Source organism: Hydra vulgaris, chromosome 13 (assembly GCF_038396675.1).
Source record: "Hydra vulgaris chromosome 13, alternate assembly HydraT2T_AEP".
NCBI classification, from domain to species: Eukaryota; Metazoa; Cnidaria; class Hydrozoa; order Anthoathecata; family Hydridae; genus Hydra; species Hydra vulgaris.
In genome coordinates, this window is record NC_088932.1 from 54,209,800 (window position 1) to 54,225,276 (window position 15,477).

The 15,477-nt window shown below is 27.0% G+C and overlaps 1 protein-coding gene across 2 annotated transcripts in view; it reads left to right on the forward strand.

The window, feature by feature from the left end:
• Nucleotides 1-15,477, forward strand: part of LOC100208619 (E3 ubiquitin-protein ligase NEDD4) — a 100,042-nt gene that overhangs the window by 32,587 nt on the left and 51,978 nt on the right. For both annotated transcript variants that reach the window (XM_065816870.1, XM_065816871.1), the window contains exons 12-13: nt 3,936-4,023; nt 4,310-4,366. In XM_065816870.1, the coding sequence (XP_065672942.1) occupies nt 3,936-4,023; nt 4,310-4,366 (145 nt within the window). The remainder of the gene's footprint in view (nt 1-3,935; nt 4,024-4,309; nt 4,367-15,477) is intronic.

Sequence of the window (15,477 nt, forward strand, 5' to 3'; positions counted from 1 at the left end):
TCAGAAGTCCGGTGTAAAAGGGTTTTATTTGGTATTTTTTCTTGGATGAAACTAATAATTTTTTTAAAATTTTAGTTTATGCAAAGCCGTGTACTTTGTTTTCAAGGAGCAAATCATTATAAGTTTGTTAGCGAAAAAGCTATAAAAAAACAAAACAAAACAACAAACTTACAACTACAAAAGTAATAACACTCTAGTCACTAACTGCATTATAAAAGTAATAAAACTATAATAGTGTGTTACTTTTATAAAGCACTTATAACTTTTAAAGTTCATTCTTTGTTCAAACAACATTAGTAATTCTAAACTTTAATCAAAGTAGATAAGCATCTAGAAAAAATAAAGTAGATATTCAAATATTATTAAAAACTTCAGGAAATTTTACAAATACACTTAACTCTATAAAAACGTACGTTATAAAAAGTGAATTATTATGAAAAAAGTTACTGATAGTTTATACCATAAAAACGCATGGTAATTTTACAATCAACCAATAAAAAGTTTTCATTGGCTGATTTTAAAATTAACACACATTTTTACGGACCATTAGTAATGTTTTTCATAATCCTAAACTTTTTATACAGTACATTTTTATAAAGTTGTTTAAGTTCCTTAATAAGTTTTAAATATTATTTGAATATCCACTCTGTTTTTCTAGATGCTTTTCTACTTCAATTAAATTTTATTACTTATGTTGTTTGAACAAAGGATGAATTATAAAAGTTTTAAGTGCATTATAAAAGTAATAACACTTTCATAGTGTTATTACTTTTATAATGCAGTTAGTTACTAAGTGTTGTTACTTATTGCAACAACACTCTAGTAACTAACTGCATTATAAAAGTAATAACAATATTAAATTGTTGTTAATTACAAAGAATAAAATCTTTAAAGATCAAAATATAGTTTTATTAATAAACACACTTTTATAAGTGACTGGTTGTCCTGCCGGGCTACTGACAGGCATTTTTTTTTAAATTTCAGTCGTTCTTGGAGAAAACGTATATATATGTATATAAATGCTCTTGCTTGGTCGTTTTTAATTTTTCCAATAAAATGTCAAGTTAAAGTTGTTTTTTTTTAATTTTATTTATTTTAAAGATCGGAAAAAGTTTAAAAACTTTTTTTTAAGTGTTTTTTTTAATATTTGATATACTGCCTGCCCCATCCATACTCAGTCGATGTAGCAGGACTTCCTTGTAGCTGCAGGCTATAAGATAGTTAATGTAGCAATTTTAAAATTTTAAATGCTAAATTAATGTAAAACCCAAACAGTATCAATAATAGAATGCCACCTTTTTGCTCATTATTTCCTATACTAAAAGCAGTAGATTAAGCTTTCTGCCAAATGATGCACATTTCTTGGTTACTGTACCAGAATGCAAGTAGACTCACAATGTTTTTTAGTTATTCCTAGGTTGCAGAACAGATGCTAGTAATCAATATTATCAAATGGTTTATTAGTATCTATAAATAATGTGAACCCATGACTACCTCTAGATGTGTAGTAGTTAATAGCTTTCTTTAAGTTGTGCATTTAATTAAAATAATTAATTGTTATTAATGTTAATATCATTTTTATTTGTAGAATTTTTTTTAACGTTTTTTTGGAATTTAAACTAATAATCATCTAAATTTATTTATTTTTATTGTTCACCCTCTCCCATGAGTTCTATTCCATGTTCAGGGTCTGAGTCTCCTATTTTTTATTGAGTTATACATTGCTTTAAAGTGTTTTATGTATTATATGTATCATATATATATTTATATATATATATATATCTATATATATCTATATATATATATCTATATATCTATATATATATATACATATATATATATATATAAATATATATTTAATATATGAACATCAATAAATACAAATTCTCTCAATACTAATTTTTTTATTTTTCTAAGAAATATTTGCTAGATTATTGATACTAGCATCTTCAGCTTTAATTACAAATTATTAATTAAATTAAATTACAATCAAACGGTAACGTCACATTTTAATGGCTTCTTTAAATTTTGCTTTAATTGGGCTTCTTTAATATTACGTAGGTATAAAAAATATGGCGTCCAGAATTGCATCTCTACATAGTGATCATCATCTAAATTCATACCTCCATTTTTAGGTCCGCATTTGTTGAACTGAATTTCGATTGCCTCTCGAACTTTTCTTTTAAATTTTTTGGGTTCAACTTTTAACGTCTTTACTTGATCCCATTTTATACTACATGGACATTTAATTTTATGATGCCCAATTGCAGATTGTTCTGATATACATATATATATATATATGTATATATATATATATATATATATATATATATATATATATATATATATATATATATATATATATATATATATATATATATTATGATACATTGCTTTGTACTTTGTATTTTTTATTGAGTTATACATTGCTCTCCACCTATTAGCTTTATCACTGTCTCGAATGAATCCTCCCACACTAGCAATGTGGTTTACAGCTTTTTTGTTACTGATACCATGTTATAAAAATTTTCTGCACACTTATCAGCTTTTGTTTGCTCATTATGCCTTATACAGTATCACAAAGCTAATTTAAAAGTTGCGAACGCTTCATTTTTTCAAAAAATTCACCATATTTCTTGTTACCATGTAACCATGTTTCTTTCCATATAAAATCCATAGTTTAAATGCGTCTCTAGCAATATCATGTTTGTCATTGACAAGATTATTTTAACCAGGATTATTAAATTCAGAATTTATTTTATTACCCTCACTTGGTGGTATAAGGCCGGGTGAAAAAAAAACAAAACTGCTTTTACTCAGTTATTGGTTAGCTCTACATGAATAAAAACTTGAGCAATTTACTCTAAAAACGCTGAGCAATTACTCTGCGTTTTTAGAGTAAATTGCTTAGCATAATGTGAATAAAAATTTGAGTGAGTTTGCTGAGTAAAAGCTGAGAAATCAAAAACGCTCAGTAAAAGCAATTGCTTGTTTTTATTTACCCGGTCTTTAGTGTCAGCCACAACAGATTGAATACAATTTATAAGGTCACTATAAAATAAGTCTATATAAACAGCTGCTTTATAGGTATCTACTATGTTATCAGTAAACAAATTAAGTGGTACATGTATACATTGTAATGAGATGTCAAACTTTTTCTCATATAGGGCTAATAATTTACCGTTACAAGTCTGCATTTAGGAGTACTACTAGGCAATCTAGGATAAGGTCATTTTTTTTTTGGTTGTGTTTTCCAATAAGCAAGGGTTTAATAAATCAAGCTCATAATGCAATAAGCAATGCTCAGAGCATAGTAAAGTCATATTCCTTACACATATTCTTTATAGCAAAAACACTATTTTTAAAGGAGTGAGAGTTAAAAGAACAAAACGGTAAGCTATTATTGATGTCCAATTTGGGCTTAAAATATCTTCTTAAAAGTAGACCATTAATGCTTCAGTAGACGTTAATCAATCTACTTTTTTTTAACTGGGAATGGTCATAAAAATTCAAACTAATAGAACACTATTTGTGTTTTATTTGTTTTTTTTTACTATGAAAATTGCTCCATTATAATAAACAAGTGTAGATAAAAACAAATGTAGATAAAAACAAGTGTAGATAAAAACAGAGATAGTGCATTAAAGCAATAATTTTTTTTTAATGAATAAAAAAGAACTTTTTACGATATAAGTATACTAAATATAATATACTAATAATATATATAATAATCTGATGTCGCGCATCTTTATTAAAAACACAATAAGCTATTAAACACAAATGGCTATGTTGGCATTTTTTTTAAGAAAAGAAATTACCAACATTGCAATGCATACCAACAACAACAAAAAATTCAATACAAGCACTATTCTGAGTTGAAGCATTTTATTTTTATGTTTTTCATGAATGTGTTTTGCAGTATTTTTCTTTTTTAGTTCACATCCAGTTAGTTCTGCTTCAATTTACACTAATCAAGGAAATCGTTTTAATGTTAGAAAACATATCAGCCTAGAAGAATCTCTTGTAAGTCTGCTATATGTAATAATTTGTTAATCTACTTTATAAAAAGAAATTTTTAATTAAATAAGTTTATTGTTACAAACAATTTATTATCAATATGAATCAATTATTAATTTTTTTTTATTTAAAATTTTTAATGTTAAAAGTATTATGTAAATATAATATAAATCATCACATACTGTACATAAATATTCCTATATAGAACAAACTTAGATTGAGTTTTTACAAAGCAAACCTTGTTCTATAAAAAGGTTTTTATTAATTTTTTTTTCTAATGTTTTAATTTCAGCCTGAGGCAAGTTGCAACAGTAATACAGATTTACCACCAGGTTGGGAAGAACGAAAGGCAAGTCATGTTATTCTTTTTAACCTAATATAAGCAATAAGTCCCTCTGAAAATGATTATTTGTAACTACTCTAAAAATTAGTAGTCTAAAAATTTTGTCTAAAAATTAATGATAGAAGATTTAAAAATCATTTTCTTTTTGGTATAAAATACAAAATAAATCCAAAAAAGTGTCTGGTGATGTTTTTCAATATAATTTATTTATTTTGCTCAAACACTTGTTTTAGTTTATTATTTGTTTAAAAATCAATTTCTTTTTTGAATAAAGCATCTAGACAATGTTTTGAATCTTATTTTGATGTTCAAATCAGCTTTATAAGTAATAGCTTAAGTATTATTTTCATCTTTGCTAAGTAAAGATTACAATATTTTCAGCTTTGCTAAATGAAAATTACAATATTTTCAGATTTAATGATAAAGCTTTTGTTTCTTTTAAGCATCACCTAAAAGTTCAAGATTAAAAAAGTAATTTTGAAGTGTTTCAAATTTCACACACATAACTTGTTAATCGACATGCTCAATAAAGTTTTTAGACATAGCTCTTATAGCTTATACAGTAATATAGTAAGCTTTTAAAACTTATTCTAAACTGTTTTTGCACTTACCTAAGCTATAAATCATGCATCTAAGCTTTAAATCAAAAAAATTTAAATTTAAATTTTACATTTTATGAAAAAAACCCTGAAAATTAAAAAGAAATTAATTAAAGTAGAAGTTTTCAACTTTTTTCAGTTGTTAAGTAAAGTCAGAAAGTTGTTTCAGCCGAAATATTATCTTCTTATTCTGACTTCTTTAGAAAACAACATATTTTGCATAATGAGCTTCTTCTATAGAAAACAACATATTTTGCATGAGCATCTTCTATAGAAAACAACATATTTTGCATAATGAACATCTTTTATAGAAAACAACATATTTTGCATAATGAGCATCTTCTGAGGTTACCTCTTTATTATGCTCACCATTTCTTTACTCCTGATTCCATTGTCTCTATAAGTATCTTATTTGTTCTTTTATAAAAGACTATTGTCATATTTGGCCTTAATTTTAAATGTTTTATTTACTGGACAAGATTAAAAAATTAGTTTTATATGTGGATCCACTATAGCACCTTATCAAGCTTTAGCCTCTCCACGCCACTGAGGTGTTGAATATCCATGCCACTGAAGGGTTAGAATATTCACACCACTGGAGGGTTGAATATCTTTCTCTCTTCAAGTACTACTCAAATAAAGCTGAAACTCAATCTTGAACAATTTGTTATTTTGTAAAGATACATCCTTTCTGTTAGCTTTCAAATTATGTATGTATATATATATATATATATATATATATATATATATATATATATATATATGTATGTACATATATATACATATATATACATATATATATATATATATACACATATAAACAGCTACCGAGCTGAAAAAGGTCTTTAACATTGATGCAACAGTACAAACAGTTCGGAGTTGTCTGCAAGTTAATGGATTAAAAGCCTGTAGTCCCAGAAAAATTCCACTTCTAAGTGCCAGACATGTTGTAAAGCGTATTGCGTTTGCTAAAAAACACTCAAATTGGCCACTCGAAAAATGGAGGAATGTTTTATGGACAGATGAAAGTAAGATTGTACTTTATGGTGGAAAAGGCTCTCGGGCGTATGTCAGAAGACCGCCAAATGCAGAATACAATCCAAAATATACCATCAAAACTATTAAACATGGAGGTTGTAGTATAATGATATGGGCATGCTTTTCTTATTATGGATTAGGGCCCATTCATCACATTACTACTATTATGGACCAACACGTTTATGTTGATATATTGGATAAAGTGATGTTGCCGTATGCAGACTATGAAATGTCATTGTCCTGGGTGTTCCAACAGGACAATGACCCAAAGCACACTAGCAAGAAGAGGAAGAATTGGTTTGGTTGTGTAGCCGTCATTGCCAATAAAGGTCACGCTTCAAAATACTAATATGTTAAGAAATAACTAATATTTATTGTAAAATATTTAAAACAATTGATCTCATAATATTTCCTTATTTTAAAGTACACATTAAAGCTGTGATGCTATTATTTTTTTCGCATTTTATTTGATTTATTATTATTATTATTTATTTGATTTTGTTTAATAAATGAATACTATATATTAAAACTTGTATATTTTGTTTTTTATAAAAATGATAAACCATTTTACTTTTAAATATGTATTTAAAAGATTTTCAAGCTATCAGAAATAATTAAAAATTCTAATTTCAACCAAATTTTGGTGGTGGTGCTATTTTATTTTTCGCAGCTGTATATACATATATATACATATATATATACATATACATACATATATATATATATATATATATATATATATATATATATATATATATATATATCAGAGATATATATAAGAAATGCAACCATAACATCTGCTATGGTTGCATCTATTTATCATGCTTGCTACTCTTACTCCAGATTCTATTCTTTATCTCTATTAATCTCAAATCCGTCCTTGAATACTGTTGCTACATCTAGGGTGGATCTTTAGACAAGGTGCAAAAATGCGTTGTAAACATAGATGGACCTGCTCTTGCAGCCAACCTCCAACCATTATCACATCGTTGTAATGTTGTTTCTCCTTTTCTTATCTATAAGTGTAATAATTTATAATAAATTAAGTATAATAAATTTTCTATAAATACTATAATGAGCACTGATCTAGAGAACTAGCATCTCTTGGGTCATCTAATAAAGTTCATTCTCATGTTACTCGTCATTAAATTAAGTCTCATCCTTTTATTGTGACTGTTCCTAAGTGCTAAGTTCCTAAGCTCCAAAAATTCTTATTTGTCTAGTTTTTTTTCCTCTACCATCAGTACTTTGGAATTTGCTACCCTCGTCTTATTTTGCTGATTCATATAATTTTCAATCTTTTAAGTCGTCCATTAATTGTTATCTTGCTCTATAAACTTTATCTTTTCTCTTCCAGTTGCTTGAAGATTGTTGAAAGTATATATATATATATGTATATATATATATATATATATATATATATATATATATATATATATATATATATATATATATATATATATATATATATATATATATATATATATATATATATATATATGTAGTTCTATAGATTGTTGCATTTGGGAGTACAGAAGGAAAAAAATGATTCTTATGCCATCAAATATGTCACTTTTAATTACTTTTGACTTTTGTCCAACATTTGCGTGTTGTCAGAAAGTTAAAACCACTAATTTAATTACTAATTAATTTTTTAAAAAAACCGCAAAAACCAAATTTAATTGACCAGAATGTTTTTAAAAACATATATGTATATAACGGGTCCCCCATCTAACTTTTTTTTTTTCAACTAGTGCTTATTTCGTTAATGGTAACACTTAGATAAAACTAATTATCTGTCAAATCAGACACTCATGTCTGATTTGACAGATAATTAGTTTTATCCTTCCGCTGAATGAATATGGTTGTGTATACGCTTGAACAACGTTGGGAAATATTGCGACATTACTTTGAAAATCATGGTAATGTTGCAGAATGTGTGCGAAAATTGCGTACGGATTTTGGAAGAAGAGAAGCACCGTCAGCTCCGTATGTTCGTTACCTTGTGAAAAAAGTGAAAGAAACTGGCATCCTCATTGATAAACCAAAGCGTGAAAAGCCAAAAACAGTGGGTATACCCGAGAATATTGCTGCTGTGGCAGAAAGTGTGCGTGAAGCGCCATCAACATCAATTCACCGTCGTTCTCAACAATTGATTATTTCGGAGACATCATTGAGACGAATTTTGCATAAAGACCTTGGTATGACGCCATACAAAGTCCAATTGGTTCAGGAGTTGAAGCCAACTGACCATTCAATGCGTTTTTGCTTTGCTAAGTGGGCCTGCGATCGACTTACAGAAGATGCCGATTTTGCCAAAAAAATCATCTTTTCAGATGAAGCTCATTTTGATCTTGGCTAGTATGTAAACAAGCAAAATTGTCGCATTTGGGGCACAGAAAACCCGCACGCATACATTGAAAAGCCGATGCACCCAAAACGAGTCACTGTTTGGTGCGGATTTTGGTCCAGAGGCATAATTGGGCCATTTTTCTTCGAAAATGAGCAAGGAGTGGTCGTTACAGTCAATGGCAATCGTTATCGGGCCATGTTGACCGAATTTTTGTTCACAAAAATTGAAGAGGAGGACATTGGCAACATTTGGTTTCAACAGGACGGCGCTACGTGCCACACAGCCGAAGCTACACTCGATGTTTTGCGCCCTGTTTTTGAAGATCGCATTATCAGCCGCAGAGCTGATGTTGTTTGGCCACCTCGGAGCTGCGATTTGACACCGTTGGACTATTATTTGTGGGGTGCCCTCAAAGATAAGTGTTACGCCGACAAGCCAGAGACAATTGGCGCTTCAAAGGACAATATTCGTGAAGCCATTGGTGAAATGCAGCTGCACACAATCGATAATGTGCTTAAAAATTGGACCGATCGTGTAGGCTATTGCATGGCCAGCCGAGGCAGCCATTTGAATGAAATTATTTTCCATTATTAACCGGAAGGATTGTACTTTCAAATAAAAAAAGACATTTGAGAAAATGTTCAGTAGTTTTTTTTATAGCATTTTCAAAAAAAAAAAATTATTTGGCGGACCCGTTATATATTTATATATATATGTATATACATGTATATATATATATATGTATATATATATATATATATGTGTATATACATATATATATATATATATATATATATATATATATATATATATATATATATATATATGTGTATATACATATATATATATATATATATATATATATATATATATATATATATATATATATATATATATATATATATATATATATATATATATATGTATATACATGTATATATATATATATGTATATATATATATATATATATATATATATATATATATATATATGTATATATATATATATATATATATATATATATATATATATGTATATATGTATATATAAATATATGTATGTACATATATACATATACAGGCTTGGTCGGGAAGCGGCAGCAATTGCTCTTGAATACTGACCATGGAAATAATATTTAGTTGCAAAAAACTGGCCAGGTTTTTTAGTTGTTTTGAGAACATTTAAGTTATGTATGTCAAAAACAAAAAATGTTTGGTTTTTCCATGTATGTTCGTAAAACAAAAACTTTTTGTTTTACGAACATACATGGAAACATACATAATCTTGAATGTTCCAAAACATCTTGGTGCGGGAGAATAAAAAGCGAACACTATAAACCTGCCAAATTTACAAACAAACTAATTCTATTGGTTCAAAAAATTCGCTGACTAAGCGAAATAAAGTAATTCTGTTGAAATATTTTAAAAATTGTATTATTTTAGGTTTGTTAAGTTTTGCGATTTCTAGCATAAATTGTTTTAAGTATATATTATTGAACGAACTATTATTTTAATACTATGGCTCATTCTTGGAGCCACATCTGCAAAGCCGTAAATCTTTTAAACTATTATTATTTGTTTACAAAAATAAATGTTTTATTATATATAGTTTTTAAATTGTCAAAATTTTGAAAGTTTGTTATAAATTGTAGATGTTATTAGTATATTCTTATTTATTATTTAAAAAGTATGTATTTTTATGTAAATGAAATTTTGTGTATCTGTTTTTATTCTAATGTAGTCTTTTAAAACAGTTTTTACGATTTATATTGTAAACATAAAGACTTTCAACAATAATTGCATTTTCAATGAAATTATTAATAATCATCAAAGTTAATAAAACTAATTATGAAATAAAAATACAAGAAGTGATATTTTTAAAATAAGTTTTGCGTTACTTAATTTATGGACAATCCCTAAACTAATGCCTGTTTAGCGTTGTTTGTTTTAGTTTTTTTAAACGATGTCTTTTATTATTATGTTGACCCTTGTGTTTGTTTTGCACGGACACCAAAAAATAAACAAACCGACAAGAAAGCAAGTTAATTTAAATGTAAAAAAATTAAAAATCGTTTAAAAAAAAAATTGTAAAGGTTATAGTTGCCATTCTTACAAACTCGTTATACTTAAACTTAAAGTTACTTTTTTCTGTTTTAATACTAATTAAAATTAAAAAGCCCACTCACTAAACATCATCAGTGATATTGTGAAGCAGTTCCACTTCCTCTTCATAAAGTATTTTTAAACTTTTTAGTTGATTTCTATCTGGTTAATTTAATTTCTACAGTAACTCAATGATTTAATTATTTAATTTGTTCGTCTTACTAAGAAGAATTGTTTCAAATATGTTAAAATTTTCAAACTATGCGAAGCATAAAGTAGTTATTAACTCTCCCTAATTTAGCACTGGAAATAAGACACGTTTATATAAATACAAATTATATTATAGTCTTTGATAAATAAAAGAACATTTGTTTCCTTATTAAGCAATCGTAAGAATTATTAAAGAGCTATGTTTCAAAAGTATTTGTTCTAAAGGTAATTTATTTTGTAATAAGTTTTTTTGCATTATTATTATTACCTTTATTTTATTAATATCATTATTTTTATTAATATCATTATTTTTATTGTTATTAATACCATTTTTATTATCAAAGTTATTATTAGTGTTATTATTATTGTTAATGTTATGATTTTTAGAGTTGTTATTATTTTATTCTTGTGTTATTATTCATTACGTATGTTTACGTATCATTAGTAATTATACTCTTTGTAAACATCCTTGAATTGTAATATCATGTAATTCAGAATATATTGATTGATTGATTAAAAGTTATTTTACTTTCTTAATTTTTTTTTTAATTTATTGTAATTAGTAGTAGAGAAATGTATGTTCTGGCACATTTTTATTTTCGACCATTTATCCAGCCACAATTTTATATATATTTTAAGATGTCCAATTGACCACAACTTTTATGATCGATTTTAACTGTAATAGTAAGCTACACCAATGACATGAAAACTTCCAGATTGTCCAACTTGTTCATCACCAGAGTTTAATGTGACTACCAATCTTCTTCCTTGACCAACACTAGGCATAGAATCTTTAAAATTTCTGTAAAATGAGATAGTAGTTGCTGAATCAATTGATGATGCTGTAGTACCATTAGAGTTTATTTGAGCTAATAATCCAGATTCTTCATTATTAAATGAAGTAAGATTAGCACTATTCCACGATGTAAGATAAAAATCTTCTAATCCAGATGACATGAAAATACATGTACTATTACTAGACTGATTATTTGCATCTACATATCCACTAAATAATGAATAATTACCATAGTTGTATGGAGTCCAAGGTGTTATAGTATTGTTAGCATGTTTAGGAGGAGCGCTACCATCATACATTCGTACTCTTGATTCCCACCAATTTCCAGATATACCAATAATATGCATTCTAATATATTTTTAATAAACCCCATTACCCTTTCCTGCAGTATTTATCAATATATATTCACTACCATAAGATGTATTAGTATATCTAAATACATCAGATCGTAAAGTAAGATCTGCGATGTAAGGTGGTAATGATAGATTTCTAGCAACAAAAGGTTGTATCCAATAGTTAAGAACAACTCCAGTAGCGTTATAAAGTTCAATTTTTAAAGTTTGTTTAAATGGCATATCAAATTTAAAATATCCTCCAAATTGAGTAGAAGTATGCATATTACATCCTTGCAAAGAGTTAGCATAAAATGGACCACCAAGAGGAGAACACAAAAAATCACAGGCTAGACCATTAGTATCCATTCCAGTATTAGTTGTAGTATAAGCTAAATTTCCTATGCGAAGTTTGCCATCTACAGGTGGTTTAATAGAAATAGATTTATAATGCTAGCCATAGTTTTCTTAGGATACCACTGTTATTGTTATTAAATGATTTAATATATGCATCTGTTCCCTAATCACCTGTGGAAGAGATTGATTTTTCACGATTATCACGTTGGAAGAGATTATCACGGTGGAAGAGATTGATTTTTCGATCCAAGACATGTTAAACTTGAATCTATTTTTAAAATGTGAGAAGTAGGTACTATATGGTCAACATAATCTTTTGTAGCAACATCATTTGGATGGATAGGAGCTGGCACATTTTCTATTGTATTACCATTCATATCAAGTTTATTAGTCATATTATTTAGTCCATCTTTTCTAAGAAATGTGTTATTAGCTTGAGACATAGTTAATCGGTTTACTATTGATTGTGTATTTGAGTTTGAAGTTCTTCCGAATATATCGACAGGCATTTTATATATGAAAGATTTAAAAACATCTTTCAGATTTATGAAAAATCTTTGATTTTTTATATTTTTGCATTCAATAAGTTTTCAATAATATCTTAAAAATCGTATCCTTTATCTAATTTCTTTAAAAAAAAAGACACAAGTGGCTGCAATAAGAAGTATTTCCAAATTGAACTCTTTCACTATTATAATAAACAGGATAGCGTAAGTATTCAACAAGTTCAGATGGTGGAGGTTGGCTATAAGAGTCAAAAGTGTACTTTACTTTATCGTCTTTATACCAACAAATCCAATGAAATCTATTAGTACTTGAATCTCCTGTATTTAATATTCCACATTCTTTTTTTATTGTTCTATTGTATAATTGATCTCTAACAAATACACTTCTAAAATTTTTTAGTTTTTTTGCGGCTTCTATCAATTGAAAATTAGTTAGAGGTTCATTTGGTAAGACTAATCCTTCAACATTAATAAACTTGTCCATTTTATATATAATAAACTTTTTATTATATATATTAATGATTAATTGTTAGATTCTTTAGTTTCTTAGAATTAATTACAATATTCATAATTACATTAGTATTATCAGTCTCTTCAATCTCTTCATCTGACTCTTCATCTGACTCTTCATCTGACTTTTCATCTGACTCTTTATCTGACTCTTCATCTGACTCTTTATCTGACTCTTCCATTTCTTCTTCATATTCTTTACGAACTATTTTATATTTACTAATACGTCCAGTTTTATATATTATAATATCATCATAATATGAAATTAAGTCATATTTATCAATGTTTCTGATGTAATGGATTTCTAAGTTTACGTTATCATTATTACAGTAAGCTTCTTTTACTATATCTTTTATATCTTTGTTTATTAAATCTTTATCAGCTCTATTAGCAAATATAATTATTTCATTTTTACTAAGTAAAAGAGTTTTTAATTTTAATTCTCTATTTTCCATTTTATATACGCAAGAAAATTATTTATATCATTTTTTTTTTAAACTTTTTGTAAATTTATATGTACACTTCTATAATATTATACAAGTTTATAAATGGATCATATTTATCAGTGTTTTGTATGAAATAGATTGAAATATCAACATTATTAATACATTTTTCACCGTAGTATTTGTAATATTGTTTTACAGCTTTTATTATTTTTTGAATAATTTCTTTAATATTATTTGTATATATCTTTATTAATTTTAATTTATAATCGTCTAATAACAAAGTTTTTAATATTACTTTTTGTTTTTTATTTATTCTCATTTTAAATAAATAAAAAATATTTATGTCATTTTTTGTATCTTGTTTAGTATGACTTAGGGTGAAGGGAGGTGGTGTTTCTTTAATGCCTATCGTCTTAATGCCTATCGTCTTAATGTCTATCGTCTTAATTTATAATGTCCGTATGCTAAAGTGTGAATTCTGTCTTCTAAAATAACTCTTTTATCATCGTCTGCACTTAATGCAATTTTATTTATTTCTTCAGCATATATTTCATGTGAATGGGATCTTATTACATTCATTTTCCTAACTTGATCTACTTTATTTAATAAACAATGTTTATAATCTTCATGTGTTATATACTTTTTAACAAAATTTTTCTTTATTCCTTTACATTTTATTATTTTATTTTCCATGGACTTTGTAGGAATATAATTTAGATCTGAGTCCTACAAATTCTTCAATTTGTGCTCCTCCTGCTTCATCTTTGAACATTCCTAATACTTTCTTATTAAGATCAACTTCAAATCCTACATTATTAATTGCTGGGTGCTTTGGATCGAACTCACTTGTATCAAATTTGTCTTCAATATCTTTAGAAATATCTGAATAAAAGTCTTCTGTTTTAATTTCGTATGCTAAAGAATCTGTATCTGTGAATAATAGTTTCGCTCGATCAGCATATTTATTCTTTATGTAATCGTAATGGAATTCATACATTAGAGTTTTGCTTAATTCTAAAATGCACATTCCTAAATAAATTGGTTTGTTGTACATTAATTTTTTTCATATGTATAGCTATTAAATTTTCATCAAATATTGTTCTACTTTCGTAGTTTGGTCTTGATGCTAATTTAACAGCTTCATCTCTGTTAGTTATTAATCTAACATCGACTCTGTTCTCAATGTTCTCCATTGTTTTTCTAAATACTGAATTATTCATCAATTTGAAAAAGTCTTTTTCAAAATCATTCGTTGCTTTAGTTCTTAGATTAGTATTAAGGTCAATGTATTGACTTAACCAAGCTCTTTCTTCAAACATGACTCCTCTATGAATTTTTGTGATCTTTAGACCTAATCTTTCATACAATTTTAGATTTTCATAATGTATAACATAATTTTTCTTATGATTTAAATCTGGAATTAGTTTTTCGACTTAATTTACTTTTACCCTTTCAGGAGCAAGTGGGTAATCATTATGTTCATCAGGAAGACTTTCTGAATAATCTAAATCTACTTCTAGTATGCATGGAACTGATTTCCAGTTTTCTATTTCATTTTGGTCCATCCATTTAAAACCATGTGTTGGAAGTGGTTTACTCATTGCCCATCCATATAGATTATTAGCATCTAGATTTTGGATGAATGTTGATTCTTTGCTTTTGTCATATGCGTCATCCATGTACTTATTATAAGAAGCTCCTAATCTATTTGATATCATACTGATTCCACCTCTTATACCTTTCTTTATCATAAGTATCATATCATAATCACTTAGCAATTCTAATTTTACTTTTGTTAATTTTAAAGCTGCATCCCAAGCTAATCCTGGTGATGTGAAGTACCAAGCAGGATCTAATTTATAATTTT